Consider the following 15263-nt stretch of genomic DNA (forward strand, 5'->3'; position numbering starts at 1 on the left):
TACTGTTTTTCCTATGTTTCTGAATGTTCTGTTGCATTTGAAACCTTGCTAATTTAAGTAAATAACTCTCACCTCCCACCCCTTAAACTAGACCTTGATACAATTGCAAACCATCTTAGCAAAAACGACCTCAGCAGTCCTACAGTACCATGCTTTAGCCTTGCTCCCGTGCCTCGAGCTGTGCATGCAGGTATGTGCCAAGTGTGCCCAGGCTTGGGTACTTGCTGAAGCCAGGTGGCTCTCAGTGTGTAGCGCCTGACTGATTAGCCTGCCCACAGAGGTAGGAGCTGCTGCTACCTGGTACAAGCAAATAGCTCCAAAGAGAATTTTAGATTGCAATTTAGACTAGGCATCAACCTTTAATATGCCTCTACAAATGATTAAAAGAATGGAAGAACTCAGTACAAATTATATATAGCCTATATAGCCAAACTAAGAAACTATTGTTAACTACTGCTACTGGTTGAATTATGACTGAGTGCAACTTCCACTGTTAATGTAAGACAGGTACACATGCTTATGTTTAGATTCTTCAAGAGTTGAGTTTTCATACATGCAGAAATATATGGCTATTTAAATACCACCCCATAAATAAATTTTCTCTCCAAATTACTACTTTGGGAAGGCAGCATGAACTTTCAAATCACAATATCATGCTGGCCTGACAGAATCCCAAGAGGTAATGCTGCCTACCAGGGACTAAGATCCATGATGCTGCCAAGAGTGTAGCCCATGGACCAAGAGCATGGACCATGGCCTGGTATTTCTTTCTCAAGTGAATACAAATGACACAACAAGCCAAAAAATAGACAGTGTGAAGAGCTGTCCCTGAAGAATACCCATGAGCAGGTGGAAAGCCTGTGGGTAGGAGTCAGAGACCGAGGCAGCAAAGGGAACCTTTGGCTGGGGTCTGCTACAGCCGCCTGACCAAGGGGAGCCCATTGACCAAACCTTCCTGCTCCAGCACAGGAGGCATTGTGCCCGAGGGTCATGTCCTGCAGGGGGATCTCAGCCTCCCCAGCAGCTGTTGGGAGAGCTGTGGCAATCCAGGAGACTCCTGGAATGCATGGAAGATAACTTCCTGAGCCAGGTGACAGACAGCCCTGCCAGAGGGAATGTGTTACAGGATCTGTTGGTCACCAATGCAAGCGAGCTAACTGGGACACCAGGGCTGGAGGCAGCCTGGGCTGCAGGAATCATGCACTGGTGGAGTGTGCATGAGGGATAGGGCTTGGGTAAGGAGTAAAAGTTCAGCTCTTGAACTTTAGGAAAGCAGACTTCCAGTCCTTTGGGAACCTAGTCAGTGGGATCCCCTGACAGACTGCCCTCACGGACAAAGAGAGCTGGCAGATCTTTAAGCAGCTCTTCCATAGAGCACGAGAGCTGACAATCCCCTGAGCAAGAAATCAGACAAGGTGGGCAAGAGACCGGCATGGCTGAGTAGGAACTTGCTGGTCAAAATTAAGGGAAAGAAGCAAATGCACAGGCAGTGGAAACCAGGACACGTAACCTAGGAAGAGTTTAGAAACAAAGCACAGTTGTGTAGGGAGGGGATGAGAAAGGCCAAGGTGACAAAACTGGAACTGAACCTGCCAAGTGACACAAAGAATAATGGGAAGGGCTTCTACAGGTACATAAACCAGAAAAAGAAGGTCAAAGAAGGGGTACCCCCTCTGATAAACAGCACTGGAAAACTGGAGAACTGGTAACAACAGACAAAGAGAAGGCTAAGGTACTTAACGACTTTTGCCCTAGTCTTCAATGGGAAACTCTTCCCACACCTCTTGACTGGACGGATAACAGGATGAGGACTGGGAGAGCCAAGTCCTTCTTTCCCACTGTAAGAGACAATGAGGTTTGTGACCACCTGAGGAACCTGAATGTACCCAAGGAGATGCACCCCAGAGTGCTGAGGGAATTGGCTGATGTAGTTGCGTGGCTGCAGGAAAGGCAGGTCCTGTCTGACCAAGCCAGTGGCTTTCTATGATGGGGTGACTGCATCAGTGGGTAAGGGAAGGTTACAGATATCTACGTTTTTCTGGACTTCAGTAAAGCCTTTGACATGGTCCACTACAATTGGGAGGAGCTGGAGTAAGGAGAGGAGACTGGGATAATGGAAGTACCATCATAAGAGGTTAGATTGCAGTGAAGTAGGGTGTGGGGATCAGATGGGATCCAGGCATGAAATGGGATAAGGAGACAAGTGGCATTTCCCTGTGGTTATGGGCCTCCTTCCTCATGCCCTCCTGTGGTTTAGTATCTGCATTAATGACATAGAGAGAAGGATCAAGTGCATCATCAGCAAATTTGCAGATGACACCAAGCTGAATGCATCTGATACCATCCAGATGGACCTGGACAAAATCTAGGACAGGACCCATGGGAATCCCATGAGGTTTAACAAGTCCAAGTACAGGTGCTGCACCTGGGTCAGAGCAACCCTGGTACCAGCACAGGCTGGGGATGGGCAGATCACAGCAGCCCTGCCCAGAAGGACTTGGGGGTGCTGGGGGATGAGAGGCTGGACCTGACCCAGCCATGGGCACTCACAGCCCAGAAAGCCACACGTGTCCTGGGCTGCATCCAGAGCAGTGTGGGCAGCAGGGCCAGGGAGGGGATTCTGCCCCTCTGCTCTGCTCTGCTGAGACCCCACCTGCAGTGCTGCATCAGCTCTGGGGTCCCAGCACAGGAAGGACATGGACCTGCTGGAGGGAGTCCAGAGGAGGCCACCAAGATGATCAGAGGGCTGGAGCAGAGGGAAAAGAGATTTGGGATTGGTTCAGTCTGGAAAAGAGAAGGCAAGACTATTTACAATGGCATGTAGAGACAGGACAAGGTGGAATGGGTTTAAATTGAAATTGCAAGAGAGTAGGTTTACATCATATATTAGGAAGGAAATCTTTACTGTGAGGGTGGTGAAACACAGGTTGCCCAGCATAATTGTGGATGCCCCATCCCTGCAAGTCTTCAATGCCATGTTCAATAGAGCTCTGAACAACCTGGTCTAGTGAAATCTGTCCTGTTCCATGGCAAGTGGATTGGAACTAGATGATTTTCAGGGTCCCCTTCCAACCCAAATCACTCTACGATGAGCCAAAGACCAGTACCAAGAGTTACTGAACCACTTGAGTGCTGAAAAATATAAATTACTACCAGAAACTCCACAACTATTCTTACTATACATGTTTCTGGGCTTCACTGCTAAAATGTACAAAGTACTCTAAGGAGGCAGAAAATACTCAGCAATGTGTGTGACTTACACAGCATTAATGTGCTTTTCTTTGACTTATACTGTAGTATGAGATGCAATTCTTGGTTTTTTTCTCCCTTACAGCCATGGCGAAAGCTTTTACAGTTCAGTCTTTTCTCAGGATGCATGTTTCTGTACCTTTTCCTCATGATTTGCTCACTGGGTCTTAATATTAAAGATTATCTACAGACCAATCTGCAGTTTCCCTGAGACAACAGTAATTTCTACAACAATTCATTTTTATTCTGTTTGAATAGCTTTTACATCATAGTTGAAAACTAATTCAATAGCAAACATTGCAGGATTGGGACTTAAGAAAATGTGAATGTTGATTAAGAACATGAACATTTCTCTTGAGGGCGTAAGATTCTTGTTTCTTTTTGAGCGCTAGAGCAAACTCTAGAACCACATTTCTCACAGAAGTGGCAAGATAACTGCCTAAAAAACCTAACCTCTCTTTAGCATTTGGAACCTCTTTTTAGTTCTGCTAAATTTTAATAAAAAATTCAGAAGAATTTAGTGTGAAGCAAGACAACATTTTTGAAAAAGCAGCATTTTGTATAATTCTAAACTAGAACAGCACTAGTTGGGCATCTAAGGACCACGCAAAGGTCCTAGTGACACAGCAAGGTTACACTTATTCAAGTATCTTTGTAGCAGAGCCATGAGTTACTAGGAAAAAACATTTTGGAAGTGAGGAGAACTGATAAGAAATTAAAAGGCTCAGGATTTTACATCCTGCCATGTAACCAGAATGTGAAGGGAAGGTCAAAATCAGTGACCTGACAAAATCACTGAGCTGTACCAAGAAAACCAGGTACACCAACTGGTGCAAGGCTATTGGTCTTCTGTGGCTTAGTTCAGTTGATATGGCTATGAATTTCTCTCTGCCTCAAGCCCTCATTTATACAAAGTTGGGAAATGTTTTAGTCTAGTTTAAAAAAGAAATTTGAAATAAAGCTGAACTATTCATTAAGCTAGATGACAGTATTTGCCACAACAGTCTAATAATCAGTATTTCATTTAATACAAATTTGAACAATTCAATCAGTATTTTATGAGCAGGCCAATTTGAAAATAGGCAGCTGCTGGCTTTGTTTATTAACAAAAATGTAACCATATAGCAGACAATTATCATAGGAGCACAAACACTGGCTACTTTTGCAAGAACAATTTGCTGATATGTGTATAGTGCCCATCTCATTTGTATTTACTTTAGTTAACTTGGTATACACAATACCAGCATGTCTGTTATCAATTTTCTACCAAAACAAGAAAGAGTGAGCCTCTGTTCACAGCCACTACTTTATTAGCATCTTAACAAAATATTTGGGAAAATGACAGTAGGTAGGAACAACGTTCTCAGTAGATGACTTCAGGTTTACAAGCATTTCTAGAAAACTATTTTGCTGTACTTACTGTGTTTTCACACACCAAAATTCCCCCTGACGCACATACTTGTGTATGTTGCTGGAACCCACCTGTCATTTGAACTCTGTTTTCAAGCAGTGTGATTTCCCTTGAACTTTATTACCTAGTATTTGTCCACTATGCAGGGGAGTGGAAACTGATGGGGAAGGAAGGTAGTGGGGGAAGGGAAGAGAGAGGGAAGGACTAGGGTAGAACAAATGGGAAATACATTTAAAAGCGCAGATAACTGACAGTAAAATATATGTTCTTTGGTTAGCAAGCAGAAAAAAAGGAAAGGACTTGCATACATGATAGATACACACTAGCATTCTAAAGCAGAAGACAAGAATGTCAAGAGTGTATTCTTTCCCCACTGCCAGATGGAAGGGCTATTATTATAAATGAAAGGCAGCAGTAGTGGATGCCAGGCACTTTTGTTGTGTGCCAGATTCTGAAGTCCAGATGTAAGCAGGTTACCCCTGGGACAGGACAGGCTTCAGCTCCCGCAGCAGAACAGAACCAATCACAGTTTTCTCAGTGTTTATGATGAGCTGTGCTGTAGAGCTCTCCTTCAGCTCCACTGTGACTAGCATCAGTGACCCACTGTGCATAGTCTTAGCTGCAAACCTAGAGGGAAAAGGAAAAATAAAAAAAAAGAAAAGAGAAAAATCACTAAGGATCTTAAGGTTAAAGACTGCTAATGTTTTTTTCTGCAAGAGTTAAATGAGCTCAAATATAATAAAATACTTCTAAATTCATTAATGCATTTCAGGGGATAAACCATAAAACCTCCCATAAATTCTTCAAACATAATTTATGTAAATATTTTTGCATTTTATAAGGGCAAAGAAGTATCATGCAAAATTTTGTATTTAGTAGTATAAACTAAATATTATTTAAATAATTTTAATATAAATATTGATTTTTCAGTTCATCTACAATATTCATACACACAGACAACCTGACTACAGCTGTATAGAATTTTCCAAGGATTTTCATTAGTTGGTGCCCCAAAGACAATGCAACTATGTTAAATGTAGTAGAACACATACAAAAAGCAAACTGTTGTACTTACTGAAATATGTCTCCTCCTGTAATCCCAGAAATTAATTCAAACTAAAACCAGTCAAAATTATAAATATATGAAACAATCCATTTGAAATTACAGTAGCAGCAAGACAGAGTTATTCTGTGAATTTATCTCCAGAACCATAAAAATGTGGCCAATACTTTTAAACATTTTGTAATTATTAAAAATTCTACAAAAGAAATAAAAAACTACCAACCAATCAGACAGACAAAGTTAGGACTAATGCACCATTACTAAATTCCAAGACATGAAGAATCCACTAATTACATGGAATTAAAAGCAAAACTAGCCTTTAAAGCACCACAATTGATAGAAAAGCCATTTTAGGCACAATGAACTTCTGTCAATCCTGTTAATTCATTCTGTGCGCAGAGCCAGGCCCAAGAGACAGGAAGCAAGAGGATGGCAACAGCGTCCATCTTTCCATCTTCCACAAGGAGCACAACATGCTCTCCCCCATTCTTGGTTACTTCTCAACAACAAAGTTGCTGCACATGGGCTTTTGAAAACACTAACAAGTGTAGAGCAGGTCTGTGACCCTGTCTGACCCCACTTTGCAGGGCCAATCTCCCCTCCTCTTTCTGAATGACACGTGTCTGAATCAGAGCCATCTGCCTCAATTTGCACAACATCTTCAGTCACAATAGGACCCAGTTAGCCCTGACAACAGCTCACAATACAGAAAAATCAAACTGCTGCGCTGACAGCACGCTGTGGGCTATTCAAGAGCAAACCAACTGGTCAGTGTCTCCTGTCTGACAATCAGCATGGGCCTTGCAAAGCGCCTACCCAAACCCTTGGGGATCTGTTTAATTACCATCAACATAAAGGAGGGAGTTTATCAGGAGATACTCAAAAAACTTCACTCCAGACTTAATTAAAATATTAGCCACTTAAGCAGGAAGCAGGTTCTTTTTAAACGAGAAGTAATTTCTGTCTTCTTCTTCTTTTTTTTTTTTTTTCCCTCCTTTTTAAACTAAGCATATCAAAATCTCATAAAACATTATACTAATTGAGGAAACATGGGGCACTTTTCTAATGTCACCCCTCACAGGTCAATCTATTTCTTTTGTCTGGATTACAGATACATTCAAAGACCTCTCTTTTTAACAGAAGGTTATAAAACAATATTACTAGTACAAAAATTACCTACTTAGCTAGTTATATCAGTGATTTCATCTATTTATGCTGCAAGGTGGAAGATGACTATTTCTCTTGTTGACTTCAACAGGGGGATAATTATAGAAACAATAGTCTTATTAGTCACTTTATTTACTTAACAGTTGTGTCTTGGGACAACACAGAAGCAGATTATCTCTGAGTATGCACATAAATAGGTTGCTAGTTGGCACTCCTGCTGTGCTTCATAGCCCCGAGGCTTGATTTTACCCTCTTTTATCAAAAGCTGAAAGTGATACAAAATCAGCGTTCTGGGAAAGCCAAGGTGGTCCAAAGCATGAGAGACGAGTTTTGTGCTGATATTTTTACATGTGAATTTGCAAAATCACTTAGAGGATCAATAGTACTTTTCCATAGCCCTGAACAAACCACACAAAATCAATAAAATGTGAGTTTGCATGTGGTTTGCAAAATGCAAAGTGCCTGATACTCAGGTAATTTTACACAGTGTTAATATGCATAATTAGCAGCAGCTAATCAGCTTCTACCCATGGTCACCGATATGGGGGTCTGGAATTGCTCAGTGAAGGAAGAATTGGACTGCAACAGGAAGACTTATTTCACCATTAAAAATGCATGTCTAGAAAAGAATCACTCAATGGGCTTACTGCTGCTTTTGAATTTTGAAAACAAAAATCTGTTCCTTAGAATAGGGAATATAATCTAGTTTCTAAGGAGATTTATAAATATACTTGTATAATCTGTAAAACGGAATAAGTTATAACAGGATGAAGCAGTTTGCAGTAGCAGTAAAACCAGTTTGTCAGTTATTTAGATGTTTTAAATACACCGTTATTGAAGGATTTAGTTAATAGCTGTTTTTTCAACTAAATACATGCTACTGCATTTATATGCTAACTCTTACCTTAAACCCTCAACAATTTTCCAAAAGGTATGTTGTGCTCAACTAAATACCTAGAGAAGCGTAGAAAACCACAAAAAAAATCTCTCAGCAGCAAAAAATTCATCACTAATAACATGTGTTCACTCTCAATGAGAAACTTTCATTTTCCCCATGAGGTCAGTAATAGTTTTTCACTTTGTAGGTTAGAATTTGAATTAAAACCAAACAAAAATCCCCAAATCAAACTAAACCAAAAAAGACAATAAGCCAACAAGAAATCTTTGGCTTTAATAAGCCTTGAAAACTGCACTGTGATACATTTACATCCAGGATGTACATTGATTGATTGTAGGTCCAAAAGAATGAATTTGTCCTGTGGACAACTCTAAATGTAAGACATGTATTATGAGCATGGTTCTGTTGCAACAAAGGATCCATCCATAAATATAAAAAAAAAAAGCCAAACAAACAACAAAAACAAACCCAAAAAAACAAAGCAAATGAGAATACATCCAGAAAACAAATCCAAATATTTACTAATAGCTTCAAGATGGTTCTTTCTGCTATGATGCAATATTTAATTCTGTAATAATATTGATTCTAAACTTGACTTTACATCATAAAAATATTGAGGAACATTTACAGCTGTTCATATTTTTCCCATTTAAAAAAATCAGGGAAGATTAGAACAAAACAATGTGAGAAATATTTGCATATTCTGAATGTTTACAATTTTTTTTTTTTTTAGAAAGAATGTTCTGAAGCACATATTCTGAGCATATGTGCCATGCAAAAAAAGAGGAGATAATATATTGTTTTTATATAAATATAGTATCTATCAGTAGATAATGAAATATACATTAGGAATCAAATTCAACACCAATAAAGTACTATGTATTTTTAGAAAGTAACTTGGTCTTTCAGGAGTTAAAAATAAAGTCCACAGTCTCAGTGACTTCCAACGAAAATAAAATTTGTTCATGATAACCATACAGAAAAATTTGATATATAGTTGATATCAAGAGAAAACACAGAGTATCAGATACTACAATGTGACAGCATTTGCCAAACACTGACTTTGCAATGATGACTAGTCTGAATACAGACTGGGAGTAATTTTCTCTTTTTTTGTAGACAAAATATAGCTACTATAAGGAGATGTACTTTTTTGGGGAAAGATTCTGAAAATTTCAGTGGCAGTGAATATACAGCAGTAGACTAACTCACTTAAAATCTGCTCTTTAAAATTTAACATTTGAGAAAGTAAATTTACACCCGAACACTCACTATCGGAGTATAAATAAGTGCAAATTGGGATATTTACAGCAGACCTGGGTTCATTATGCATAATTCAACAGCATTAAAACACACTCTCTCCTGTCCAGTGCTTTTCTTCCTCTTTGACTTTTCTATTCAATCTAAACGTTCTTCTTTTTCTGTTCTACTGCTTACCACAAAGAGTGACAACAGCCCATGGAGGCTAAAACTTTTTTTTTCCTCTGCCCTTTCTTTAAATCTTGTACATGAAGCCTTCAATTGCTGCCTGCTGAAGCAGACAGAATCCTATTAGTAAAGAAGACAATCAGAAGATGCAATGCCCTGCCCTAGCTGTAGAAAAATAATTAGTTCAAAGCTGACAAATGTGTAATCAAGTTATGCAATGAATATATTCAAAGGGAAGAAAATACTGCTGTGAATTAGTCTTCAATTTGTAAATGTAAGAATAACTATGAAGGAGCTTCCAGCATGTCAACTGGACAACAAATATACACTTATAGTTTCAGTACTCTGAATCATCCTATTGCTCTGCTATGCACAGATTTCACCTTATAAATAACTCATCTAAAAATTGCCTACTTGTATTTATTTGTATTTAAAAAAAAAATTACTTCTATTCATTCTCTGAGTAAGCCTTAGAAGGTGAAAAGGAAGTATTTAGGTATTAGTTCTGACCTGGGGATAGAGAGAGCTTAATACTAAAACTGTAAGCACAAATATACCCACAAAAAGAAGGAACTTAATCTGGTGATTTTAACATTGGTTACTACTAATAAAATTTGGTTACTATTTACCTTAAAAATCATATGATGATAATGTGACTTTCTTTTTCCCTTCATATATAATGCAATTTTAACACTATCTTTGAACAAATTGTTCAAAATACCAAATTCATTAAAACAATGTCATTATTTTCCAACATTATCTATTTTTCCAGGGGGTATAAAATAACAAAATTGTAAAATAAATTGCAGTCAAACGTACATATTGTTACCATGCTTATTTGTATTGCCTAAATAGATTTTGAGTCTGTCCTCAGTTTCCAGTAAGCAGCTACATGGCACCCCTAACAAAAATGCAGAAATGCAAATGAGTAATATGAACTTACTGTCCAATACATAGCACTACTCCACATATTCAAAAAGATGCTGCATGAACTTGTTACCATCTTCCAAATTTATCATTAGTTTAAAAATATCAGCATTTTAATATATAGGTATTTATATCTCCTCTGCTAAACTTCAATGAGCTAAGAGCTTGAATCAAAATATTTGGTCCTCCCACCTTGAAAATTCTAATTGTAATACTTGATCTATTTTGTTTTTTCATATACTTCACTCTTTCTTTTTTTTTTCCTGTAGAATTGGACATTTAATATGATACATGCTTGAGAATTATACTCAGTCTATTTTTAAAACAGGCTATAAATTTTAATTTGCAGGAAAATTATTTAATTTCAATAAAGCAGATTATTTTATAGAAAGATATTAAAATATTAATATTAAATACTCAGAGATCTTTACAGTCAAAGACAGTCTTCTGCTCAGTTAGTTCTGAAAGTGTTAAGAATTTTCTGTTTAAATAACTGGCTCAAAGAGCTCCTGTTTGTTTTTCAAAGAAAATGCTGCACATATTTATCACTTTATACCATTCAGATACAAAAGCAGTGCTGTCCTCTAGTGGACAGCAAATAAGCCAGGCTAGAACAATCTGTTTTGGTCAACAGCATATCTAACATGACTCACTCATATACTTTTAATGTTAAGACCAAATTTAATTTCCTAAAGTTATTTAAAAAATTTGCAATTTGTATGTTAGCTCCTTAATACAATAATATATCTACAGTGTTAAGGGCATTAAAATGATTCTGTGTGAAGGCATTCTCTTGATCAAGTATTTTACACCAGTTAATTAAAATCTTGATATGATGATAACACATGAAAACAGTATTAGTATACACAGGTTATCTTTGTTAGCAGAGAGAAAATTTTGAGGTTTTGGAACATTAGGATTTGATTAGGCTTGATTAAGGAATAATTGTAATAGGAAGAGTAATATGAGGAACTACAGAATGAGTACTTTCATACTTTAAAAATTCAGTTTTGTTTTCTTCTATTAATAAAAAAATTAACCTAAGAATAGTTACTAAGCAGAAAGACTTCTATTCCTGCCTGTTTAAAGAAATATAAATGGTTAGCCTAGCTGGGTTTGTTTTTTTTTTTTGTTTTGTTTTTTTTTTTTTTTTTTTTTTTTTTTTTTGTTTTTTTTTTTTTTTTTTTTTTTTAAATAAACAAAACCAAACCCTCCAAAACAGAAAGTTGGAATTGCTTCCATCATAAAGCAAGAAAACATTAAGAGTTTACAAATCCTGCTTAAAATAAAGGGTGAAATAACTGTGGACATGGATATACTATTCCATTTAAAATTCTGTCTCCTACAGGTAAAGACTAGCAGAGAAGCTATTTTGCCTAGGTTATTTAGGTCTCTAATTAATTCCGACTTGAGAGATTAGGAAGCAAAATCAAAGCTGCATGCCTGTTACAAGTTTATTTATGCAGCTGAAGCTGAACCCACTGAAGCTTTCTAGAAGAGTAGAAAAGGAAGACTGAGCCCCACAGCTAAGGAACTACAGAAGCAAAACAGTCTCAGGTAACTGCATCAAAGGAGCTACTTTGCAGGAGCAGAGGTTGATTTCACTTCCTTGGAGCTCTGCAAGAGTCTAATTGCTTAGTAAAAAATCTTAGAACAGGTGTGCTTGCACACAGCACAGAAAAGGCCTTTAAAAAAGTCTTTGTGGATTTATAGATCTGTTTATCAGCTACTGACAACATATACTTGGATTCAAGTGAATAACTATAAAGAATTTATATTTCTCAGAAATTTATACATGATGCTTATCCTCAATAGATGGGTATTTTCCTTTCCAGCAGACATGCTGGAAGCAGATGCGGTTGTTAGTTATGTTAAGGTGATGGGGTCTGATTACTAACTTTCTGCCTTAGAATTCTTCCAAATTTAGTGCAAATTGCAAGAAAAATTTTCCAAGTGGACCCCATTAGACAGAGTTCAGTTCAATACAAATGTACCTACATAAACACGCCATTGCATACCTTTTCTCCCCATATTAAGTATTGCTGGATTAAAAAAGATGTGGGGAGGATAACTGATTACTAAGCACAACATTCTCTGATAATCAAAATTGTCTGTAAACAAAACCCTCTTTCCTTTGAGAATCCGTCTGCCAATATTCTATAAATGGGACATGACAGGTTGCAAAATGATAAAAAGGGATGAATACAACCAGACTGTCAAGCTGATGCATGGGGTGAGAAATAAAGGCTAGTGAAACACAGTTTGGATTTCTGTATTTTCTGGATTTTAAACATTTTATGCAAGTTTCTACATTTGGTGTCATTTTCATATTATTCAGAGTATGAATTCTCACCAATTGGAGTGTGTCTACTGTCATAATAAATGATTTACACAGCATGTTTCTTATTTTGCTAAAGGGTAGCAACACAAGTCTCCACAAGACAGGTGGACAGTATTTTACATCTTGTTCAGTAACTGTTTATTCAAGAAATCAGGTAGTTAAGGGTACACTAATGTCATACTATGGACAGCAAGCTCTGAAGACACTACCATATCTATGTGGTTCAGTGAAGCATCCTTAAAAATGTAGGTCTCAGAACTGCACAGTCACTGCACACACTGCGGTGCTTGAGCTAGATTAGACCTGCCCCAGCAATGAGCAGACGTGCTGTTTCATGCTTTTTTGTTTAAACTTAGCCTGCTTGCTGCTAATTCAGGTGTCCACTATGACATCACACTAAGAGATGTGAATCCTTCCTCTACAAGTCCTGGTCATGTCTAGAAAGAAGAGATGGCTGTTAGTATTGCCACTTTTCGTGACTGAAATGGAGAAAATCTCTACCTTAAAATGTGAAATGGCTGTTCTGAAGCACTTTAGAGCTTCATTGTTGAAAGAGATTTGATTTTCTCCAAAACCTCAAATTGTCCTATATTGGGTTGTTGAAATTATAGAATTGACCATCTGAAATTTGAGGACTGAAATGAATGCTGTCGTGTGTCTCAGAGTGCACGTCAATAGTTACAGCCATCCTGATGAACTGTTGAACAGAGATATGTATATGACACCACACTCACTTTCTAATCCTGCTACTTCCTGTTTGCAATTGAGGATTCCTTCCAGAATACAAGAGCAGCAACTAACTAGTGCAATGGACTATTAAATAAGTTGAGGTCAACTAAACTTCATTCTTCATTACCCACCCTACTAGCTTCAGAGTTTTATCTCACTGACTGATTGGGCAATGCACAGGTAGTCTTCAAGAATGAAAAAAGTGGAAAAGATGATCTATCTTGCACACTTTTAGAGCCACAGTCATTGAAGTAAATAATATTCTGTAGTACGATGCATCCCATTTAGGAAATGCTTTGGGAAGTAGAAGGTAGAGAGTAGGTAGCTGAAGACAGCCTGATTCTCCATCCCATTGCACATTATAGTCTGACATCAATGGAAGCACACAAGTATAAAACAAAATGAGAGTGAAGAAGTAAATCCAGTTTGTGATCTTTGCTCTGAACAGATTTTTCTGCCATATGCTGCTGCCAACACTTTAGAAACTTTGCAAATATTTTTGTTGGTAGTGTGAAAAAACACCTTCTATGTGTGTTTCCATTACTTTTTTTCTTAAGCCAATTTAGCCCGAAACACCTCCCCTTCATGCATAGAGCCTTATGTAATAGAAGAAAATATTTTGATACTTTCTAGAGGATTATGAGAGTATTCAAGTCTTTATAAGATTCAAGTTTGCAACTAGCCTTTTCATTCTATCACCATCTGTTATGTTTTGCTATAATCAAAGTGAAGCAGATGATGACTACCTACACTTGTAGGAGATGAAAATGAGTAAAGGAGGAAGAGACCTGGGGACCTTTTAGAATATTCATCTGAGAAGAATAAGCAACACATTGAAAGTAACACTAGCATGAAGGGCATTTCTGGGTAAAAATGTTAAATAGAATATGACTGAAAATATTGAATAATGCCTTCATCTCATCATATTTTGAAATAGAACAGCCTGGATTTCTCTTTTTGTTGTTGTTGTATCTAAAGCAATGAATGTTACTGCCCAAGTAGAGACCAGAAGCTCAAGTGATATTCTATAGATGAATCAACTCTGAGGGAATAAATGTCCTCCATTATGTACCCTCTTGAAGATAGAGCAATTCCTAATAGGCTTTCTCCACTGACAAGAAACAGCAGACATACTTCAACTGAAAAGTACTAAAGGTAGTTATTCAGAGTGACTTAATTCCCTGCAGGAACAAATTCTTTCAGTGTCTTTGTCTTCAGATATTCAAACGGTGCCCTCAGTTGTGGTCTGAACCAAAAGACAGAAGCTTGGTGCCTTAGCTGACTCATTGAAATCAATTTATCAACATCAAGTAACAGTTCTTAGGACATTAAAAGAGCTATAGATATTCCAAAAATTATGCTAATCAGTCTTGTGAAAAAATATTTTAAGGAAAAAAAAAGTACTCTTCTTTCAGAAGTTTTCATATTTAAGAAAAGACATTTCCCATTCAAGAAAATCTCTCTTTTGAAATGCATTTCATATTCTTGCTTCCAGGAGAAGCCTTTTAAAATTGAAATAATGTTTCCACTTATTAGCAAAAGCAAGAAGGATCAATACATAAAATAGCTAAATCCTATTAAGAACATGTAAATACATGTTGTCTTACAAGGCCCTGTAATCTAAGCCCTTGAATAAACTCCATTGAAGATCAGGTAACTACTCTAAAGGAAGTAAAATAGTACAGCAAATTTATTTCTCAAATAATAAATATTAACCTGCACCTTTGTCTGCTGATATCTATGTCTGTATCTATATCTACATCTATAGGCTACTGACTTTAAAATTTTTGCAATTATCATTTCAAATAAAAACCGGTCAGAAAAGACAGTTTAAAGCAGAATCAACTATGTCACCTGGCATATTGTTCCACATTCATTTAACAGTTAAATTATTACACTGTAACTAAGTACACAAATTTAGTAACCACATGATAAAGAGAGAAAAGAAATGCATGTAAGAAAGTGCTGCTAGATTGTCATATGCTCAGATACAAGCTAATGTATTTGGCATTTGTTTTCACTTATTTCATTTTTCTTTGGTGACTGTATA

At 37.3% G+C, this 15263-nt stretch overlaps 1 protein-coding gene across 2 annotated transcripts in view; it reads right to left on the reverse strand.

Annotated features, from left to right (window-relative positions):
• Positions 1 to 4541: 4541 nt before the first annotated feature.
• AP3B1 (adaptor related protein complex 3 subunit beta 1) overlaps positions 4542 to 15263 on the reverse strand; it is a 153988-nt gene continuing 143266 nt past the window's right edge. For both annotated transcript variants that reach the window (XM_054002572.1, XM_054002571.1), the window contains one exon: positions 4542 to 5287. In XM_054002572.1, the coding sequence (XP_053858547.1) occupies positions 5134 to 5287 (154 nt within the window). In that variant the 3' untranslated portion in view covers positions 4542 to 5133. The remainder of the gene's footprint in view (positions 5288 to 15263) is intronic.

This window comes from Vidua macroura, chromosome Z, assembly GCF_024509145.1.
Source record: "Vidua macroura isolate BioBank_ID:100142 chromosome Z, ASM2450914v1, whole genome shotgun sequence".
Classification (NCBI taxonomy): domain Eukaryota; kingdom Metazoa; phylum Chordata; class Aves; order Passeriformes; family Viduidae; genus Vidua; species Vidua macroura.